The sequence below is a fragment of the Pseudophryne corroboree genome, chromosome 2 (genome assembly GCF_028390025.1).
Source record: "Pseudophryne corroboree isolate aPseCor3 chromosome 2, aPseCor3.hap2, whole genome shotgun sequence".
Taxonomy (NCBI): Eukaryota; Metazoa; Chordata; class Amphibia; order Anura; family Myobatrachidae; genus Pseudophryne; species Pseudophryne corroboree.
In genome coordinates this window covers 102,758,974-102,782,801 of record NC_086445.1, presented here as the reverse complement: position 1 = coordinate 102,782,801, position 23,828 = coordinate 102,758,974, and the positions used below count along the sequence as shown (strand labels likewise).

General features: G+C 47.4%; 1 protein-coding gene across 2 annotated transcripts in view; it reads left to right on the top strand.

Moving 5' to 3' along the window:
* The window catches only part of CWF19L2 (CWF19 like cell cycle control factor 2), a 370,293-nt gene that overhangs the window by 282,678 nt on the left and 63,787 nt on the right, over positions 1-23,828 (top strand). For both annotated transcript variants that reach the window (XM_063951573.1, XM_063951572.1), the window contains one exon: positions 7,580-7,792. In XM_063951573.1, the coding sequence (XP_063807643.1) occupies positions 7,580-7,792 (213 nt within the window). The remainder of the gene's footprint in view (positions 1-7,579; positions 7,793-23,828) is intronic.

Genomic DNA, 23,828 nt, shown 5'->3' with positions numbered 1-23,828 from the left:
CTGGGAAATCGACTTTTTTGCCACAGGCTACCCCACAGCAAAAGAAAGCACCGTATTATCAGGTACAGTCCTTTCGGCCCCAGAAAACTAAGCCGGCTAGAGGCTCATCCTTTCTGCCGAGGGGCAGAGGAAGGGGGAAAAAGCTGCAGCACACAGCTAGTTTCCAAGAGCAGAAGTCCTCCCCTGCGTCCGGTAAGTCCACAGCATGACGCTGGGGCTGCTCAGGCGGAATCGGGAACGGTGGGGGCACGTCTCAGGTTTTTCAGCACACAGTGGGCTCTCTCACAAGTGGATCCCTGGGTCCTTCAAGTAGTATCTCAGGGGTACAGGCTGGAATTCGAGATGTCTCCCCCCCCGCCGTTTCCTAAAATCTGCCTTGCCGGCAACTCCCTCTGCCAGGGAGGCAGTGTTGGTGGCTATTCAAAAACTGTATTCACAGAAAGTGATTGTCAAGGTACCCCTCCTTCAGCAAGGAAAGGGTTACTACTCCACAATGTTTGTGGTACCGAAACCGGACGGTTCGGTGAGACCCATCTTAAATTTAAAAGCCTTGAACACTTATATCAAAAGGTTCAAGTTCAAGATGGAATCGCTCAGGGCAGTTATTGCGAGCCTGGAGGAGGGGGATTACATGGTATCCCTGGACATCAAGGATGCGTACCTGCATGTCCCCATTTACCCTCCGCACCAGGAGTACCTCAGATTTGTGGTACAGGACTGTCACTATCAGTTCCAGACGCTGCCGTTTGGGTTATCCACGGCACCGAGGGTCTTTACCAAGGTAATGGCCGAAATTATGATACTCCTTCGCAAGAAGGGAGTTTTAATTATCCCGTACTTGGACGATCTCCTGATAAAGGCGAGGTCCAAAGAACAGTTGATAGTGGGGGTGGCACTTTCTCAGGAAGTGCTACAACAGCACGGCTGGATTCTCAATATTCCAAAGTCACAGCTGGTCCCGACGACACGTCTTCTGTTCCTGGGAATGATTCTGGACACAGACCAGAAAAGAGTGTTTCTTCCACTGGAAAAAGCCGAGGAATTGTCATCTCTGGTCAGAGACATCCTAAAACCAGGAAAAGTGTCGGTACATCAATGCACACGAGTCCTGGGAAAAATGGTAGCTTCGTACGAAGCAATTCCATTCGGAAGGTTCCACGCAAGGACGTTCCAGTGGGACCTGTTGGACAAATGGTCCGGGTCCCATCTCCAGATGCAACAGCGGATAACCCTATCGGCCAGAACCAGGGTGTCGCTGCTATGGTGGCTGCAGAGGGCTCATCTACTAGAGGGCCGCAGATTCGGAATACAGGACTGGGTCCTGGTGACCACGGATGCCAGCCTTCGGGGCTGAGGGGCAGTCACAAAGGGAAGAAATTTCCAAGGACTGTGGTCAAATCAGGAGATTTCTCTCCACATAAATGTCCTGGAGCTAAGGGCCATTTACAAGGCCCTAAGCCAGGCAAGACCCCTGCTTCAAAACCAGCCGGTACTGACCCAGTCAGACAACATCACGGCGGTCGCCCATGTAAACAGACAGGGCGGCACGAGAAGCAGGATGGCGATGGCAGAAGCCACAAGGATTCTCAGATGGGCAGAGAATCATGTGTTAGCACTGACGGCAGTGTTCATTCCGGGAGTGGACAACTGGGAAGCAGACTTCCTCAGCAGGCACGACCTCCACCCGGGAGAATGGGGACTTCATCCAGAAGTCTTCCAAATGCTGGTCAACCGGTGGGAAAAACCACAGGTAGACATGATGGCGTCCCGCCTCAACAAGAAGTTGAAAAGATATTGCACCCGGTCAAGGGACCCTCAGGCGATAGCGGTGGACGCTCTAGTGACACCATGGGTGTACCAGTCGGTTTATGTGTTTCCTCCTCTACCTCTCATACCCAAGGTACTGAGAATAATAAGAAGGCGAGGAGTGAAAACCATACTCGTGGTTCCGGATTGGCCAAGAAGAGCTTGGTACCCGGAACTTCAAGAGATGCTTACAGAGGACCCTTGGCCTCTGCCGCTCAGACGAGACCTGCTGCAGCAGGGACCCTGTCTGTTCCAAGACTTACCGCGGCTGCGATGACGGCATGGCGGTTGAACACCGGATCCTGAAGGAAAAGGGTATTCCGGAGGAAGTCATCCCTACCCTGATCAAAGCCAGGAAGGATGTCACCGCAAGACATTATCACCGCATTTGGCGAAAATATGTTGCTTGGTGTGAGGCCATGAAGGCCCCGATGGAGGAATTTCACCTGGGTCGATTCCTGCACTTCCTGCAAGCAGGGGTGACGTTGGGCCTCAAATTGGGGTCCATAAAGGTCCAGATTTCGGCTCTGTCGATTTTCTTCCAAAAAGAACTGGCTTCACTGCCTGAAGTTCAGACTTTTGTCAAAGGAGTACTGCATATTCAGCCTCCTTTTGTGCCCCCAGTGGCACCTTGGGATCTCAATGTGGTTTTGGCATTCCTGAAATCACATTGGTTCGAACCACTTAAGACTGTGGATTTAAAATATCTCACGTGGAAAGTGGTCATGCTGTTGGCCCTGGCGTCGGCCAGGCGGGTTTCAGAATTGGCGGCTTTGTCTTGTAAAAGCCCTTATCTGATTTTCCATATGGATAGGGCAGAATTGAGGACTCGTCCTCAATTTCTCCCAAAGGTGGTCTCAGCTTTTCGCTTGGACCAACCTATTGTGGTGCCTGCGGCTGCTAGGGACTTGGAGGATTACAAGTTGCTGGACGTAGTCAGGGCCCTAAAAATTTATATTTCCAGGACGGCTGGAGTCAGAAAGACTGACTCGCTGTTTATCCTGTATGCACCCACCAAGCTGGGTGCTCTTGCTTCTAAGCAGTCTATTGCGCGCTGGATTTGTAGCACTATTCAGCTGGCGCATTCTGCGGTAGGCTTACCGCAGCTTAAATCTGTAAAAGCCCATTCCACACGGAAGGTGGGCTCATCTTGGGCGGCTGCCCGAGGGGTCTCGGCTTTATAACTTTGCCGAGCAGCTACTTGGTCGGGGGCAAACACGTTTGCAAAATTCTACAAATTTGATACCCTGGCTGAGGAGGACCTGGAATTCTCTCATTCGGTGCTGCAGAGTCATCCGCACTCTCCCGCCCGTTTGGGAGCTTTGGTATAATCCCCATGGTCCTTACGGAGTTCCCAGCATCCACTAGGACGTCAGAGAAAATAAGAATTTACTCACCGGTAATTCTATTTCTCGTAGTCCGTAGTGGATGCTGGGCGCCCATCCCAAGTGCGGATTGTCTGCAATACCTGTACATAGTTATTGTTACAAAAATCGGGTTTTGTTGTGAGCCATCTCTTCAGAGGCTCCATTTGTTATCATACTGTTAACCGGGGTTCCTATCACGTGTTATATGGTGTGATTGGTGTGGCTGGTATGAGTCTTACCCGGGATTCAAAAATCCTTCCTTATTGTGTCAGCTCTTCCGGGCACAGTTCCTAACTGAGGCTTTGAGGAGGGTCATAGGGGGAGGAGCCAGTGCACACCAGATAGTCCTAAATCTTTCTATAGAGTGCCTAGTCTCCTGCGGAGCCCGTCTATTCCCCATGGTCCTTACGGAGTTCCCAGCATCCACTACGGACTACGAGAAATAGAATTACCGGTGAGTAAATTCTTATTTGTACCCATCTATTACTTTTGTAAATGTATGTGTATGTTGTAATGGTGGTGGCACTCCAGAAAGAAAATTTGGCTTGTACAGTTGGCACATAAAATTAAAAGCTTTGTCTGCCCCATGTGAGTGTAAGTGTCAAGTATGTAATAATTTTTATAAATGCTTAAAGGGGCTTGAACGTGATCATGTTAGCTAGCTTGGTTATTATAATTAACATTGTATATAATAACCATAGTTCTTTGTAGTTGTGAAACTGTGAAATGTAGAGTGGTGGTGATTGGGTAGAGCCATACATGCCTCCTCTGCGAGGAGGCAGCCAGGTCGGCAGTATGGGGAGTGTGGTGCGGCGTGAGGGGGCACAGTGAAGGCGTGGTGTGGGGCCATGAAGTCAAAGGGGACGGGATCCTGGAAAGCAAATGGGGGCAGGGCTGGGCTTGACTGCGGGATCGTGGCCTCGCCCCTGCCACACAATGCCGAGATTACCGGCATTGTGAGTGAGGGGGCTGAGCCACGATAATACGATTCAGTGCAAATCATGTCATCAGACCTCCGCCGGACAGCGACAACTGCAGGGTAATGGGCAGCACTGGAAGAGACGCGGGTGGGGGCATCTAGCCGGGAGAGTGCCCACTCTTCCGGGAGGCCAGGAGCACCACCTGATTTTCAGGAGCCACAAGTATGGGTAGAGCAGGTATTGAAAGGTTTGAAAACCTAATTAATTAAGTCTTCAGGAATTTGATGAGCTTTCCAAAAGAGTTGTGTTTTTAGAGAACCCTTGAAGCTTTGAAGGCTAGAGGAAAGTCTGTCTGTACAAGGGAGGGAAAGGCATGGAATGGGTGCAGCTGGAAAAAGTCCTGGAAGCGGTAATGGGAGGAACTAATGAGTGGAGATGAAAAGCACTCATGCTGGGCATAAACATCCTTCAAATTGGGAGATAATATTATAAGTGAAGACTTTTTAGATTTAGACTTATTTGTCGTTAGCCACGGAAGGGTAAGCGGGCCGGCACTGTGACAGCCAAAGGCAGGGGATCTCTAATAATTACACACCACTGGGATCGGTTTAGGGCAGTTTTCTTGGCATCATCAATATAGAAAGTGCAATGGTTGAAGGTCTTGAGCAACCTGCTTTAGCCATTTTTTTGGCGTATCACGTGCTGTTTTCCATCCATCCTTGCGTGTGTTGTTTAGGCACTGGTTTGGTTTTCTATTAGGGTCAATTCTGGAGACATGTCCAAACCACTTTAAACGCAGTCTTTTAATATAGGATTCACATACGTGAAGAGTATGTGTTTTGGGGGAGTTGTATTCATTGCTTTTAATATTCATAGAAGTAGTTAATGTTGGCTTGCAGAAGTACAGACTGGTTGTGTATTGGTTACCGGCGGCCGGGATCCCGGCGATCAGCACTCAGATGAAGGGATTTCGGCTGCAGAATGCCATCGGGATTAGGGGGGTGCGGGATGTAGGTGCCGGTAGACCGCCGGTCACACAACTACACCCCGTATAGACAACCAATTCTGGGACTAGCAGAGTAGGGCAGCAATTGTCAATTCCGGCAATGACCGTAGTATTTCAGTAGGAGATGTAAATACCAGTGTGCTGTAGTTGAGGAATAAATTGAATTACAAGATATTTCCTGATGACCGCCTACTTCTCAACAAATTTCCATTTTGTGTTGTGGATGAGAGTAAAGTGGTTATTGGCAGTATGAGTGTGCGACCATGACAAGTTATAATCTACAGATATATCCGCGCACATTATTTCTGCAGTCAGCCTCACATCCCTTCTCGACGCACCAGGTCCTGTGCAACGGGTATGGGTCGTTGGGTCGACACACAGGTCGACATGCATTGGGTCGACCACTAAATGTCGACTGGGTGTCTAGGTCGACAGAGTCGTTAGGTCGACATGTGCAAGGTCGACAGGTCAAAAGGTCGACATGGGTTTTTACACTTTTTTGGTGTCGTTTTCTCCGTAGAGTGATGGGGAACCCCAGTTAGTGCACCGCATCCCCTTGCATGGCTCGCTGCGCTCGTCATGCTTCGGGCAAGGTGCTTTGCTCCACTACCGCTGCACTCTGCACAGGGTACCATTCCCATTAGTAGTCCACGTGGATCGTAAAGTATGAAAAAGGTAAAAAAATGAAGAATTCGTGAAAAACTCATGTCGACCTTTTGACCTGTCGACCTTGCACATGTCGACCTAATGAACCTGTTGACCTAGTGCATGTCGACCCAATGCTTGTCGACCTAATGCATGTCGACTTAACGTCCGCAACCCCTGTGCGACTGTGCTAGCACCGGGCATGTTTTTGCATCTATATGGCTAAATACTGCACCCATAACATCCTCCTTTCTGTGTATGTAAATGTGTGATTTTACTGGGAGGGGGGTTTGGATGGCACTATACTCCTCTGAAATGTCTCATGTTTAGGGTGGCAGATAGCAGGTGAATAATTTATTCTGAAGGATGCTAATAACCGTAAGCCTTATGGACACCCTCGCTTCTGGCTCTCATTCCTGGAATGGAGCCATATATATTCTGAAGGAAACTCTCATGACATTGAACAAAATGACCGCAGAGTAAATTTTCCCAAAACTTGTATACTGATGTGGTCGTTGCCGGTGTCAACATCACACACCATTAACTGCAGAGCTTTATACCCGTAGTCTTAGCAAGGTCTGTGTGGATCGTTTTTGTTTTCCATTTGTGAATTTACTAAAAATAATTTTTTTTTAGTCTGTGCATTTTATTAACATTTTAAATAGGTTTTTGTTTTGAGTTTCACAAACTACCAATTAAAATGTTTTTCAGTCGACCAGCTATGGTATTGCAGGTGTGGTACAAAATGTCAGCATTCGCGATGTAATAATGACAGTGTCGCCATAGCAAATGTCGACATGTTGACAGTGCTTTTTTGCATTATTTTTGAGTCTTAACCTAACTATAAAATTGGCAGTCGACATTCTATCAGTGTCAGCATGTTGAATAGCGACATTCTGTCAATGTAGAAATCAAATTCAAATGCAGCAGCAGGCGTCTGTAGGAGAGAGCAAATGCAGCAGCAGGCGTCTGTAGGAGAGAGCAAATGCAGCAGCAGGCGTCTGTAGGAGAGAGACACCTCCTATTTGCATTTGCAATGTAGAGTGCTGTGTCTAAGGATGCAGCCTCGGATCACCATTCGCAATGTTTCCATGCAGCTGTCGGCTGAAGCTTTCTCAGGCTGGCCGTCTGATCTGAACACCCGTGTCCAGTAACACTGCTTTCATATCGCTAACACGGTTCGCAGGTCTTGTGCACTGGTCCTTCCCGGGTGCAAACCGCTTGAGACCACTTTCAGACTGGCGGTATCAACCTGGCAATGTGCGGAGGCGGCGCCTGGAGATCAGATCGTCTGCAAGCGCCGCCTGTCCCTCATCTCCCTCTAGTGTGAACGGGTCCCAGGTTGCATCGACCTGGCAACCCGTTCACACTGCACCTGATCCGGGAATAACACTGCTTTATTCCCGGGTTGAAATACCGGGTCAGGCGACGGAATTCGGGGCTTACCCCTTTCACACCGCACATCGACCCGCATCAACCCGGCAATATACCAGGTTATTTGTGCTGTGTTAAAGCAGTATTATAATGTGTCTGACAACGCAAACCCTGGACCTGTCATGCTGCAATGCCGGAGCGACACGCCCCCATATGCTGCAGCATGTCAAACATGCTGCTGCTGACAGTGGGCTGCGGATGATATCACAAGTCCAGCTCTGTCTGCACAGACCCCACACCATCAGATTTGTACTGTACGTAAACCATCATGTTTGCGTACAAATCAGAATCAGACCCAGTGTTCGTTGTTATTGTCAGTGTTTTGTTTTTCCTGTCACTTACATAGTTTTACGATTGGAAGAATTGTGGTTGTAAAATGTCTGCGTCATTCTTCCTCATAGCTCACAGAGAAAACGGACCAAGATTATTACACCCTGGATGATATGTTTGTCTCAAAAGCAGCAAACAAAGAGCGTGGCAATGAGGAAGAGGAGCGGGAGAGGCAGCAAGCAATATCTGAGCATCGCAGGCTCGCCGCCAGGATGGAAAAATGCCCATACTGCTTTGATAATGCAGAGCTTCCAAAGCATCTTATCATTGCTATTGGCGTCAAGGTAAGACTTTCTATTCTTCTCCAGATTTAGCTTTCTCTGTCATTGCTAAAAAAAAAAAAAATATTATTGAATTTCCTCACTAAAGTGTTAAGGGGTATATTCAATTGAAGTCGGATCCATTCCGACATGCATTTGTCGAAATGGCTCCGACAACCCCTATTCAATCTCATCTCAATTCAACTTTTTCAAGTCGAATTGAGATGAGTAACCCGGAGGAGGAGAGGGGGAGGGGGGGGCGCCGGGAGACCGGCGGGGGACAGCCGCCGGCAGCCAGGGGAGATCAGCGCTACAGTAGCGCTGCAGAAGGATGTCACACAGCCGCCCAACCTCACGGCAGTGTCCACCCGGCTCCAGCAAGCTTGCTGGAGCCAGGTGGACGCTGCCGTGAGCGGCGCGGCTGTGTGACATCCTGCTGCAGCGCTGTGCTGTAGCGCTGATCTACCCTGCCTGCCCGCGGCTGTCCCCCGTCTCCCCGGGGCTCCCCCCTCTCCTCCTCTGGGTTCGCATCTCAGTCCGACATCTTTTGATGTCGGACTGAGATGGTCGAAAACAAGCACGTGGATCAGCAGCTATTCTGCCGATCCACGTGCTTTTCGACAAATCGACTTGTCGAAAATATTGAATAGGTCGAATCGGGATTCAACCTTAAAAAGTCGAAAACTGCCGTCTTTTCGACAGACTGCAGTTTTCGACTTCAATTGATCATACCCCTATATCTTTCCAACGTCTTTTGTTTCATAGTTTGTCCATGCTTCATTCTGTGTTCTTGCTAGTGATCATTTATGAATTCCAAAAGTGTAAAATCATAGTGCAGACACTGGGGCAGATGTATTAACCTGGAGAAGGTATAAAGAAGTGCTAAAGCAGTGATAAGTGCAAGGTGATAACGCACCAGCCAATCATTACAGATGTGAAAAATGACAGTTAGGAGCTGATTGGCTGGTGCGTTATCACCTTGCACTTATCACTGCTTTATCACTTCTTTATCCCTTCCCCAGTCTTAATACATCTGCCCCACTCTTCTGTGATGTTGCTTACCCTTTTACCAGTTTTCCTAGTGATATGGGGCAGCAAGTGTGGGGTGAGACAGCGGTGTCCCTAATGTACAGATGTTCCAACATACACCTATTCTCAAGAGCATGGACTTTACAACGTAGCCGTGCCAAGCGTCCTTAGCTGAGTCAAGCCTCCTGCCTGGACTGCAAAGTCCATGGGTTTTCACAAGATTGGCATCTTACTCATATCACTAATGCAGCAACAGTACAATGCACCAGTATATAGACTAGTATACGGATCATTTGCTCATCTGGGTATAAAGGCAAAAGACTGAGATTTAATACGAGTGACTGCGCCATAACTCGTTTCATGTATTGTTAAAATTAATCTGTGATTTTAATCTAATTACTTTGCAAGAAAAGCACTAATCTAGTGTGCCTGGTACACTGTAAGTGAATCTGTGGTTACGATGTGAATAAGATGCAAAATTCAGGAAGAAGTACGAAAGCACCGGGACAGTTACCTGTGGTGTGTACATTGCGCAAAGCAAATGAGGACACACCTGTAGCGCAGGCTAGAGTGCAAAAGACCGATTTTATTTGGTATGTAGGGATTATTTAGGTGCACTCTTCAGACAATGTAAACAAGTGATATGTAATAAAGGGGGACATGTACTAAACAGTGATAAAAGTGGAGAAGTGAGCCAGTGTAGAAATTTCCCATGACAACCAATCAGCTGCTCCGTACAATTGTATAGTATGCAAATTAGAAATGTTAGGTCAATGCTGATTGGTTGCCATGGGCAACTTCTCCACTGGCTCACTTCTCCACTTTTATCACTGCTTAGTACATGTCCCTCAAAGTCTTGATCTTAAATTGCTAGGAGGCAATGGACAGATTAATGCTGGAGCCTTTCAAGATGAGCTTTGAATCATATTTAGGAATGTTGATAAGGGTTTTGTAGTGGTGTGTGAATATTGGGTTCTGAAGGATATGGAGTCAGTGTGGGGATTTGTGCGGCAGATGTGGAGCAGTGAGTGAGTAACACAGAAAGTGGAATCCGAGATGACACAAGAACAGCAGGCGTGGGTGGCAGGGGAAATTGCGGTGATTATGGGGGTGATCTGGAACTTGGTGCTGTCACTACTATCTTATGTTCTTGGTATGTCCCAGGGGATTAGAGGGGCAATGATTCCCCAGCAGTGTGCACTCGTCAGGCCTGGTTAAGAGTTGCACACACATCCATTCTGTGGATGGATTCTGCAATGTTAATCTAAGGGCAGTTGGATCTCTACCTGTAGTTAAATGGTGTTCTGAAGGGCGTGTGGTAGGTGTGTAGACACAATTGCAGGCTATTCCTGGTAAGCTAGCCGCCTGTCCTCACCCAGTAACACCTCCCTTCATGTAGCAACCCCCCCCCCCCCCCCTTCCTTCCCCAAACACATACACACGCTCCCCTGTATACTACATACCTGACCACCTAGGCGGTGGAACAGTGATGGTGTGACAAAAAAAACCGGACTGACCTCCCTAATGAATGACAGCTGCAGGATTTGATTCTAGTAACATATTTATCAAAGCTTGGAGAAAGATAGAGTACCAACAAATCAGCTTATAACTGTCATTTTACAGATTACAGTGTTTCAAAAATGAGAGGAGCTGATTGCTTGGCACTTTATCTGTCACCACGTTATCTCTCCCCAAGCTTTGATAAATACCTCCCTTAAATATGTGCATGTACATGTTCTATAGGACAGACTAGATGGGCCATCAAATTCTATGTTTCTATGTTAGTATAAGGTGTCCCAACAGATGCAAGGGTACCTTGTACGGGTTGAGATTGCGACCGCCGGTCACCATACAGATGCCAGGCTCCCGGTTCTGAGATGCCCGGGTGGGGGGGGGGGCAGGCAAACGCAACTAAGAGCCCGCCACAGGTTCTGTTTCCACTCTATGGGTGTCATGGACACCCACAAGTGGAAATGATCCCTGATAGTGGGCATGCCATCTGTCGACATTGTGAAGGTGCGGGATCCTGGCGTCGGGATTGTGACCGCCGGTTACAGAACTACATCCCCCTTGTACACTAGGACACACATTCTGTACCACAGTATGAGTTGTGTCCCAGGTCATCCTGTATCTGACCTGCTTCCTGCAGTCCACAAGCCAAATGGACTTGTTTTTCAATATACTAATAGACGAAGGTTCTCCTCTGCGTGGAATAAAAATCTTCCTCCAGCAACACAGCTCTTATAAGCTCAGGGAACGCAACTGTCACTCTTTTAGTAGCTGTGTTATATAAAGCCGCTTGTATTTTAGGTTTAGTGCTCCTTTAGCGTTATATTATTCGGCTGTTTTGAGGGAGTGCAATATGATTAATGGCACTATTGCCTGAGAACATGCTGGAGGATGCTAGCCAGCAGACAATAGGCAGGAATGGATGAGTCAGGGGAAAGACAGCTTAATATAACATATTTTTCTCAAGTACAAATATCCACACACTTGGGTATTGTCTGAACACATTTCCCAAACAAGCCAAGCTTGCTTGTCCTCACAGCATGGCTTACTTTGCTTGGCGTAAGAAAACAATATCCTCTTCTAGCAGCTGTCCAGTAAGATAGAGATTTGGGGACGGTGTCCATTTTGGCCGCGTTTTTGGAAAGTGACCTTTTATTAGCAGAGGAAATCGCCTTTAAGCAATGCGCGTATAATGATCGCCGCACGCGATGATGATAAAACAGAAGTTATTGTTAAAACTTAGGGGCATATTCAGTTAGCAGTGGGCCGTACTGCTTGTAGCTGTGCCCGGGGCTATTTAGCTGCAGCCCGCAGGCTCCGTTTACCATGGATTTCTGTCCACACCCTACTGAGGTGCATAGGGTTTTTTGCCTTGCCAAGTTAACCCATAACTCCGGGCACTTAACCTGGAATCTGTGGGTTAACTTGCGTTAGCCGTAGGCTTAAGCTGGGTACAAACTGCAGCGACCGCCAATCATTCTGAATTTGCTGACAATTTGCCTTGAGCCCAGAACTGGCCAAATCGACACACTGCAGTCTAGCTATCGACTAAATGATATATCGTATGGCTTTGTCACATACGATTTATCGTTGCTCCTGTACACACTAGAATAACCGTCGTCAGGATCCCCTTGAAATGTGAATAATGAAAGGCAAGAAGGTGACTTGGAATCTGACCAACATATAGCTGGTTGTCTGGTTAGCTGTACACACTAGGCGAAGTGCACCATATACCGCTACTGATATCACAAGGCATGATAATGAAATCCGCGCCTTGCCACACTATCTAACGGTGTAACTTAAATACAGATTTAGTGTGCAATAAGCATAATTATGTAGAGAAGGTGAATGGGAAAGGGCCCTGCTCTCACACTACAGAGGCAGAGACTACAAAGATAAGGGCAGAGGTGGAACTACCAGCGGCCATTATTATCATTGTGCTGAAAAGGGCACAGAATAATAACATTATTATTATTATTATTATTATTATTATTATTATTATTATTATTATACTGAATTGGGCCCAGACTATTTTACTAAGGGGCACAGATTATCATCAGTCTATAAAAAAAAAAAAAAAAAAAAAAGTCTGGCCGCTGCCTACAATCATTCCATACTGGTAGCACAAGGGCTATTCCAGACTATAGGTGTTTGATTATATAGAGATGCGGGTACGTGTGACAGATGCGAGGGGTACTTGGGGCACACAGGAGGGGCATATGGGCAACACACTGCTGTGGAGGTGGCATGTTAGAGACACTGGGGACATGTGGGCTACACAAGGGGATGTATGAGGAGAACGCTGCTGTGGAGGTGGCACAGGCACTCATCATAAATGCCTCATTTTTCTTTAGCATGTGCTGGGGGTAGATTATTATTATTATTATTATTACATTTTATTTATAGGGCGCCACATGTGTTTCGCAGCGCCGTACAAAGGACAGTACAGGGAGACAAAACATAGCATTACAGTAAATAAGTAACAAAAATAGAGTACAGGTGACAAAGAGCACCACAATTCTCAAACATAATACAGCTAAGTTGTAAGTAGTGAGGGAGTAATCAGCGTACTACTTGTGGCTGGCGGCCATAGATAGAGAGGAGCCTTTACCAGCAGGAGAAAAAGCAGATAAAGATAATCGCTGAGTAGGGGAGAGCTGCGAATGAAATGTGTCGAGAAGAGGGCTTTAACAACAAGAGGAAAGAGGTCCCTGCTCTGAAGAGCTAACAATCTAGTGGATCATATTTTTGCACCTGGTCCCCGCCATTCACTAGTTCCAGCACTGTGATAGGTACTTAATTGAAGCGCCATGTTGCAGTCACAGCTGTGAGTGAAGAGTTTTGCCTCTGCCAGCTACATCAGCAATCTTTAGTTAGTCTATTGTTCAAGGTACAGCTTAAACCACTTTCACATCGCCAAAATAACCCGGGTTATTACCGGGTTGTTGCCGGGTCAACCTAGGTCGAGGTGCAGTGTGAAAGCGCCAAAGTGAATAACCCGGGTCCAGAAAACCGGCATTTCAACCCAGATTAAAAGAATGGTTAAACACTGGTCAGACCTTCAACCTGGGTCTTAGAAAAAGGAGCTGATTGGCTGTTTATGTGTCTGCTCAGAGCAGTCCCCAGCCCCTCCTTTTATTTCCTTTGAAACCTCATCAGTGTGAGCCAGAAAAGTCCATTTTAAATGACCTCACAGTGTTTAACATGGGTGACCTGGGTTCATTGTGAAAAGCACCAACCAGGGAATAACCCGGGTTGAAACTGCAATGTGAAAGGGTCTGAGGCTGCTCGGACCCGGGTTGGACCCAGGTTCAAAAACCAGGTCTGACCTGGGTTTGCGAAGTGCGGTATTAGAAGTGAAGCACAGTAGACAATGCTAAAATGTAGTATAAAATAGAACAAAGCTTGAAAAACCAGGAAAATACCCTGAGAAATGTTTAGCATAATTTCTAAACCAGTAGATCTTATTAAGCAATCCCCACATTGTTTCTGACACTCTGTCTAAGCAAAAGGAATTTTCACTAATAATTTCCCCAAACGTTGATGCTGTTGCCTCCCGATCACCCTAGAACAGGATCATTGATTGCTGAAAAGTGCATTAGCGAGAATTCATTCTGGCAAGCGTGTTTTACAGCCTTTTCCACTATGAAATGAAAGGTTCTGAACAAGGCAACAAAGTCTAGAGATGACACTACTTTTCCTTTCCATCAGATTACAGCAAGATTAGTTTATAGCTGGAAGCCATAGACTGAATCAGGTTAGCATGAAATTGCTGTACAGATGAAATTCAGCACCAGCAGCATTACCAGTATGGGGCAATGGGTACAGGCTTGGCATCTACAAGATGAAAACTGACATTGTGTTCTTGAGAAAAGGCTTTGTACATTAATGGTCGTTGCCGCTGCAGTGTGATAGAATCGTATCCTAGGGAAGAAAGGGCCCCTGTCATAGAGTGGAGATAACAGCATGTGTCAGAGTCTGACTAGATTATTTGGTTATTATGTGTCACACACAACGGTTGGGTTACAAAATAACAGCGCTCTTTTATTATGCGCTATTTACCAAGAATATGTCATGATAAAATAATAGTCCATAAAAACAAGTTATGTGCTCTAAAGACGAGTAGAAAAAAGTTACTGCTGTTCCCAAAAGTTTGGGATATAAAAAGTTTTCTTGCTTAATAGATGGAAGACAAGTTTTTTTTTTGTTAATTTTCAATATATTTTTGTTGTTATATTGTAAGAGAGCAGCATAGAGGATATAGGTGATGACTTTGTCATATTGGAGAGGATGTGAAAGAGAACAGGCTTGTCTAGTGGTGGACGTGGAAATAGCTACATATCGAGCTGACCTCTGGATCTCTCCCGTGATTGGTAAAGAGGGAAATAGTGGAACAGGCAGGTGAAGAAGCTTACCGACCTTTCAGTGAATGCCAAAAACACCATTAGACACCACGTTGTCCTTACCGAACATCTGTGGCCAGAAGTATTTCCTGAGACCTTCTGATTTCTCTCTTCACCTATTACTTTCTGGGTTGGGCATATAAATAGTAACTTTACACACTGCCATACCTGATGCCACACCTACAACGTTCATTAAGTGGCTACTTAGTTATCAGGATGAAAATATAATCTTGTTTTAGACCAATAAGAATGTTGGAGTTTATTGCTGCTGGAGATAGGTGTACATTAGTGCTGCTGGGGAGTTGGGTACATTACTGCTGCTGGGGAGTTGGGTACATTACTGCTGCTAGGGAGACTGGTACATTACTGCTGCTGGGCAGATGGGTACATTACTGCTGCTGCTGGGGAGACGGGTACATTACCCCCCAAGAGTGACGCCGCCGGCCGCCCACGCCCCCAGTCTGTGGGCTGAACCGCCCACTTGTATTACGTGTGTAATTGGCCACGCCGCCTATTTGCATGACCACGACCCTTTTTGCAGCGCGTGCTTGTGCCCCTCATGGACCAGCGCCCTGCCCTGCTCGTCCCCTATAGTGAACACTAGATGGGTATAAACGGGGTCCAAAGGAGCCAGTGCACTTTAAATTTTTTCAACTGAGTGCTGGCTCCTCCCTTCTATACCCACTCCCACAGGCAGTTTAGAAAAAAGTGCCCTCAGGAGAGGATGCACATCTCTGAGCTCCAGAGAGTTTTCTTCAGTTTCTTTTTTCTGTGTGTTACTTTCGGTATGCTGTCTGGGCAACAGCATACCTGCACCGTGGGAGTTAGGGGGGGCGGTCGCCGGCCTTACGAGGTGCAGAGCCGCTTCCCCACTGCAGGACCACCGCCCTGAGGGGTTGTTATTCAGCGAGGCATTGTGCCTTGGCTGTTACAGCCGCAGCACGCCGCACACCCCTAATGCTGCCTGAAGGTGACATCGGTGATGAGTACACACCGGGGGCCCAGCTAGGGGGGGTCCCCCGATTCAAGTGCGGCTGGCCACGGGCATGGCGTACAGGACCCTCCCGGGGGGTCCCGCTAAGATCCCTTGTGTAGACTGGCACAAAACCATTGTGATGATTTTTAGCTGTAAGGAGACTTTGCCAGTATAATATATCAGTGTAACTCCGGCGCCTTTGGAGGGGGCGGAGCTACATCAGAGCAGGACCTGAGGCGTTTTGGTGCTTTCCTCTGCTCACTGCAGCCATTCTCAGCACACACAGCTCTTCCTGATTCCTCAGCCATGCTGGATATCTGGTACGGGGTGTAGCAAAGGGGGAGAGCCGCTTGTGTATACTATCTGGGTCCTCTTTAGGACAGGAATTGTTAGTGTTTACTGTAATATAGTGAGCTGACAGCCTTACGGGGGCTGTGCAGCTCAGGGTGTGCTGGTGTCCTCTTTTCTCTCTGTGTCTCCTCTCACAGTAGGGCAGGCTTGCAATATCACTGTCTCTGTGTATGTGTATGTTGTGCTTACTGTGAAACATGGGTAAACACAAACTGTGCAGTGTATGTCACACCAGATTCTCTCCATTATCTACTAACTCTGTTTCATGTGAACAATGCAGCCAATCTTCACAAACAAATGAAGGGGCTGGGGGAGAGGGTCCAGAGCCCCACTGGTTAGGGGGGGTCATTCTGACCCATTCGCTCGCTGCGTTTTAACCCAGCAGAACGAGCGCATGCCAGACGGCCGAAGGCCGTAGCAGCGATGCGATCGCCTCTGCCTGATTGACAGGCAGAGGCAATCGCTGGGCGGGAGGGGGCGGATCGGCGGCATTCGGCCGCCGTTTCTTGGGTTTGGTCCGGCCAACGCAGACGTGGCCGGACCGAACGGGGGGACGGCCCGCAGCGTCTGCGTGACGTCACATGCAGCCGCTGCGGGCCGTGGATCAATGAGTAGCTCCCGGCCAGCACGCTAAAGCTGCGCTGGCCGGGAGCTACTCTTGAAGTGCAAAGGCATCGCCGCTGTGCGATGCCTTTGCACTTCTGCGAGGAAGGGCCGGACTGACATGCGGGGCAGGTTAGCCCTGTGCTTGGCGCCCCCCCGCATGTCAGGGAAGAAGATCGTAGCACAGCTTATGATCAACTCTGAAAACTATGATGTCAGATATGTTATCCCAGCTTACTGCTAATGTGCAGAAGACTCAGCTGTAGCAGATTTAGCTGCTAGGGCAGATGCACAGCCCCACTCTCTCATGCAGGTCCACAGAAACGTGGATTACCTGATCTACTCTCTGATACAGATGATAATATACAGGTGGATGGGGATGACTTGGATCCCGTTAAGGGGATCCTGTTTCTGCTCAGGGTATTGAATCCCTAATTCTGGCTATACGGGACGTGTTAAAGCTCCCTCTAGAGGACGCAGCGTCACAGCAGTTTTTCTTTATTCAAGACAAGTCTAATGTCACTTTCCCTGACTCTGCAGAGTTAGATGACCTATTCAAGTTGGCCTGGAAAAATCCAGACAAAAAATTCCAAGTGTCCAAAAAATGTTTGCGCACTTTCCCATTTGCTCCTGAAGGTAGGAGATTTTGGAAGGGACCCCCAGGGTTGGATGTATCAGTTTCTCGCCTGTACAAAAAGACATTGCTGTCTGCCCCGGGCTCCTTTACCATGAAGGATCCTGGGGATACGAAGATAGAATCTACACTCAAATCTATTTACATGGCAGCAGGTGTCTCACAAAGGCCGGTCATTGCGGGTTGCTGGATGACCCATGCCATTCATTCCTGGGCCACTCAAATTCAGGGGGGCCTCTCAGGACATATGCACTGGGTCACTATGGTAACCCTCCTAAAACACATTCAGGACACTACACGTGTCCTCTGTGATTCACTCAAGGAGATGGGGAACATTAAAGCTAGGACTTCTGCCATGGCAGTGTAGGCGTGCAGGGCTTTGTGGTTGCGTCAGTGGATTGCGGGCGAAGAATCCAAACGTAGTGTAGAATCCCTCCCCTTTTCTGGGGAATGGCTCTTTGGGGTTGAATAGGATTCCTGGATTTCCAAAGTTACGGATGGGAAATCCACGTTTCTCCCCTCTGGGGTCCCGCCGGCAAGACGATCCTATCTTGGGCCGTCTGTGCAGTCCTTTCGGTCTCACAGATTTCGATCTAAGGCCAGAGGTGCCTCCAATGCGACCAGAGGCACCAGAGGTAAGTCCAGAAAACCTGCAAGCACCAGCTCTCAGGAACAGACCACCAGTTCTGCTTCCGCTAAGGCCTCAGCATGATGGTGTCCACCCACCCCGAGGAAATCCCGAGGTGGGAGCTTGACTGCGTCACTTCAGCCACGTCTGGGAGACTTCTTGCCAGGATACCTTGGTCAGAAATCTTGTTTCTCAAGGCTCCAAGCTGGAGTTCGACGGTACTCCTCCCCAACGATTTTTCAAATCAAGGTTACCAGCTTTGGAGGCTATGCAAGTTACGTTGCAGCAGGCCATCCAAAAGTTGGTCCAGTCCCACGTCATTGTTCCAGTACCAATACCGCAACACAGCAAGGGGTTTTATTCCAACCTGTTTGTGGTGCCGAAACCGGACGGTTCAGTAAGACCCATTTTAAATCTAAAATCCTTGAATCCTCATTTAAAGGTGTTCAAGTTAAAAATGGAATCCCTGCGAGCAGGGATTGCGGGCCTGGAAGAACAGGAATTCATGGTCTCCTTGGATATCAAGGGTGCCTACCTCCATATTCCGATTTGTCTGCCTCATCAGGCGTAACTGCGGCTTGCCCTGCTGGACGATCACTTCCAATTCCATGCACTGCCCTTTGGCCTGTCCACAGCCCCGAGGGTATTCAAGAAGGTGATGGTGGAGATGATATTCCAACTCCGGGTCCAGGGGGTCAATGTTGTCCCTTACCTGGACGATCTTCTGATCAAAGTAAGATCCAAGGAGCTTTCATTGCTCCATATCGACCGCACTATCCATCTTCTGTCAGACCATGGGTGGATCCTCAATTTACAGAAGTCCCACCTGGAGCTAACTCAGCAGCTCCTGTTCCTGGGGATGTTGCTGGATACTGTGGCCCAGAAGGTGTTCCTACCGGAAGACAAGGCAAGAACACTTCAGGAGATGGTCCGCATGGTACTCCGACTTGCTCGAGTGTCCATCTTTGCATAAGATTGTTGGAAAGATGGTCGCCTCCTACGGGTCGATGCAATATGGAAGGTTCCATGCCAGAACTTTTCAGCTGGGTCTCCTGAGCAAATGGTCCAGTTCACATCTTCAGGTGCAACGGATGATACAGCTGTCGCCTCAGGCCAGAATTTCCCTCCTGTGGTGGCTGCAGTCCTCCATTCTACTGGAGGACCGGAGTTTCGGAATTCATGATTGGACCCTTCTCACGACAGATGTGAGTCTACGAAGATGGGGAGCTGTCACCTAAGGGACGCAGTTCCAGGGCAGGTGGTCAGCCCACGAAAGCCTTCTTCTAATCAACATTATTTAACTTCGGGCGATCTACAATGCTCTGCTTCAGGCCTCTCCTCTGCTCAAGGATCACACAATCCAGGTGCAGTCGGACAACGCCACAGCAGTGTCGTACATCAGTCAACAAGGAGGAACAAAAAGCAGAGCCTGCATGCGAAAGGTGTCGAAGATACTCCTCTGGGCAGAAATAAATGAAAGAGCAATGTCAGCAGTCTTCATTCCGGGTGTGGACAACTGGGAAGCAGATTTCCTGAGTCGCCACGATCTCCACCCGGGGGAGTGGGGACTCCACCAGCAGGTAATAAACCGGTGGGGTTGCCCACAAATAGACATGAAGGCTTCTCGTCTCAACAAGAAGCTTCACTGGTATTGCTCACGAACCAGGGACCCTCCGGCAGTAGACGCACTGACGTCGCCTTGGCCTTACCGGCTGGTCTACCTGTTTCCTCCGATTATGTTGCTCCCAAGGGTGCTCAAGCGCATCAGAAATCAGGGTGTCCAGGCAATTCTAATTGCCCCGGGTTAGCTTCGGAGGGCGTGGTACGCGCATCTTCTGGACATGTCCGTGGAAGAACCTTGGCCTCTACCAGTACGAAGAGATCTTCAACAAGGACTGTTCGTCTACCCGGACTTACGGCTACTTCGTTTGACGGCATGGAGGTTGAGCGGAACATCCTAGCTCACAAGGGCCTTTCCAAGAAGGTTATTGCTACCATGGTTCAGGCCATGAAACCTGTGACGTCAAAACGCTATCATCATATCTGGAGGAGATATGTTTCTTGGTGCGAGGAACACACGTATCCGCCTGCTGAGTTTCACTTGGGACGTTTCTTACGTTTCCTGCAGTCTGGTGTGGATAATGGCTTACGTCTGGGTTCTATTAAGGTTCAGATTTCAGCCCTCTCCATTTTCTTCCAGAAGAAATTGGCAGTGTTGCCAGAAGTTCAGACCTTCTTGCAAGAGGTACTCCACCTCCAACCTCCTTTTGTGCCTCCTACGGCGCCCTGGGATCTGAATGTAGTGTTGGAATTTCTACAGTCCTGCTGGTTTGAACCTCTGATGACGGTAGAAGACAAATACCTCACGTGGAAGACTGTGATGTTACTGGCTCTGGCTTCTGCTCAACGTGTCTCAGAATTGGGGGCCTTGTCGTGAAAAAGTCCATACTTGGTCTTTTACGAGGACAGAGCGGAGCTCTGCACTAGGCAACAGTTCCTGCCGAAGGTCGTCTCTGCGTTTCACTTGAATCAGCCTATTGTGATTCCGTCCAGTTCTGGTCATTCTGCTCCTCTGGAGGCATTGGATGCTGTGCGAGCCTTGAAACTCTATGTCAAGAGAACGGCTCTGATCGGAAAGATGGATTCTTTGTTCATGCTCTATGCACAGAATAAGGGTTGTCCTGCTTCAAAGCAGTCTATTGCTAATTGGATTAGGCTTACTATTCAACAGGCCTATGTGTTGGCAGCCTTACCTGTTCCTAAATCTCTGAAGGCCCACTCTACAAGATTAGTGGGTGCTTCCTGGGCGGCTGCCCATGGAGTCATGGCCTAACAACTTTGTCAAGCTACTGCCTGGTCAGGGAAGAACACTTTTTTGTGAAGTTCTACAAGTTTGATACCCTGGCCAAAGAGGATCCCCAGTTTGGGCAGGTGGTGCTGCAGTAATCTCCGCACGTTCTGGAAGCTTTGGGACGTCCCCATCGAACTAGATTCCCCAATATTCCTTATGGATGCTAGAGATAATAGAATTTTAATACCTACCGGTATCCTTTTCTCGTAGTCCATAAGAGATATTGGGCGCCCGCCTCAGTGTGTTGACTTTTCTGCAGTTTCTTGTTATTTGGTTTTTGTTCAGCTGTTGCTGCTGTTACCAGCCATTGCTGGTTGTTCTGTGTTAGTGGTATGCTGGTATGTAAATCTCACCACTCTTTATCATGTTTCCTTCTTTCATATATGTCCTTTCTCCTTCGGGCACGTTTTTACCTATAACTGCCTGTCGGTGGGGGCATAGAGGGGAGGAGCCAACACACTTAGTTGAAGAAATTTAAAGTGCACCGGCTCCTTTGGACCCTGTCTATACCCATCGTACTAGATTACCCAATATCCCTTATGGACTACGAGAAAAGGATTTACCGGTAGGTAATTAAAATCCTATTAACTGCTGCTGGGGAGTCGGGTACATGACTGCTGCTGGGGAGTCGGGTACATGACTGCTGCTGGGGAGTCGGGTACATTACTGCTGCTGGGGAGTCGGGTACATTACTGCTGCTGGGGAGTCGGGTACATTACTGCTGCTGGGGAGTCGGGTACATTACTGCTGCTGGAGATAGGTGTACATTACTGCTGCTGGGGAGTCGAGTACATTACTGCTGCTGGGGAGTCGGGTACATTACTGCTGCTGGGGAGTCGGGTACATTACTGCTGCTGGGGAGTCGGGTACATTACTGCTGCTGGGGAGTCAGGTACATTACTGCTGCTGGGGAGTCGGGTACATTACTGCTGCTGGGGAGTCGGGTACATTACTGCTGCTGGGGAGTCGGGTACATTACTGCTGCTGGGTGTGCAGGTACATAGCAGTATGTGTGTAAAACTCACTCCCCTTAAATTGAAGTTCTTTGTCAGTTCTGTGATCAAGTAGTTCCATTAATGCCAGAATTCGGTTCCTACTGGACCACTTCTGGAGAGCTGACTGACCTATGAAAATGGAAAGATACTTATATCAAAGCAACTTCATGTGAATCCATCTCCTATATACAGTATCCTTTTTACATTGGTTTAGGATACCTTTTTGCAAACCTTAATTAGGCATTTTAAATTATGTGTAGTATCTTTATTAATTAGTTCATGAGAATTCTTTTCATCAGAAATTTGTTAGCTTTCTTAAAAGATTTTAATCCTCTCCATTTAATTCAACCAATTCCCATCACTCCTGCCTGTACAATAAAGGTATTTTGATAATCTATTAAAGGGCCTTTTGTTCTTATAGGGTTACACTTCTGATCTTATTCATTGTAACTTGGAAATATCTTCACTCTGATTTCATTATATGGCAGTATAAATACCGTTTGTTTCTAAAGGACAAAATTTAGAGGAATTTTTTTGTCCAGATTATGAGAGAGCCCCATTTAGATGTTAGAGGGCATGTCCTTCAATAATAATAATCTGTGACACCTTTTTACGTTTACTCCACATGTGGCCATTCTGCAGGAAAAGTCATTTTAATGCTTAAACCAGAATGACTTATTAAAAATAATGTGTTTGAGAATGAAATGTTTACAGTTATAGTCTTTTTGTGTCACTTTTATAGGTGGCTCATTTCCTGCTTTGGTATTAAGAGGGACCTGGTTCTGTCCAAGTCTTTTGAATTATTATTTGAGAGCACAGCTAGCTACAATCAGGTTGGGTTCTCTTGCAACCTAGCATTGTTGTTAAAGCTGCCCATGTGGGTCTTTTACTTTGTGTTAAGTACATGTATTGTGTGTGTTTTTCATTCTTAAATAGTTTGACCAGGTAAAGCCGGTACACACTAGCCGATGTGTGAAGCTGGCGATATTGGCTGCGGTAGGGACCCGGCAGGGTGCCGGCATACACACTTCCCGATGACGGCGTGAAGGGAGCAACGGCGGGGGGAGGGGGTCGTTAATGATGCGCGGGAGCGTGCATCGTTAATGATGTTGAGTGTACACACTAGACAAGATAGTAAAAGATATTGCTGAGAATGGCCCTTCTGAGCGATATCTTTTACTTTCTCATCTAGTGTGTATGGGGCTTAACAAAGTAATACTCAACTTTTGTCTATGTGATCACACAATACAGTTGCATCATCATCTTCAATAGTTTCCATCCAAAGGGCCCCTTCCATCTCTAAGCAGATGCCCAGAATCCATTAATCTTATTTCAATCTCAGATTCTGCATCAAAGCCAATGCTCTTTGTTTCACTTTTTTCTTATATACCAAAAACTGGGTGTTGGTTGCTAGGTATTAACCCATATAAAGATGCACCAGTCACTGGCTAGTATCAGTGCTTAACTCTCACACATCTGCAGTAAGTTCCAACTGAAGACACAATGGGGTAAATTTACTAAAATACCTGTTGCTGATGAATTGTCGACAGCTTAGGATTGCAACTTTTTATTTTTTAAAAACACTGTAATTTACTAAACTACCGTGTTTTTTCAATTCGACTTTACCGATGTCGATGTCCTTCGTATTTTTGGGCAGTGTTTTACGGGAGATATTCGTAAAACACTGCCGGACATGACACAATGAGGCCTGACCGCATCAATGAGATCCGTGCAGGGCTTCAATGTGTAAAGTATTTAAATAGTTTAAAAAAAAATTGTGTGGGGTCTCCCCTCCTGAACATAACCAGCCCCGGGTTCTTTGAGCCGGTCCTGGTGCTTAAAATACTGGGATAAAAAAGGAATAGGGGCTCCCTGTATTTTGTCTCTTGGACCGGTCCTGTAGTCCCACAGTAAAAGAAATATTAAAAAAAAACGCAGTACACACATACCGTGAAAGTATAATTTTCATGAAACATACATGCACACTTACACACTCACATATACTTACCTAGTGTCCCACAGAGCCCCTCGGTCCCCATGTCAAGTAAAGTCCATGGGGTACCTGTAAATTAAAAAATGAT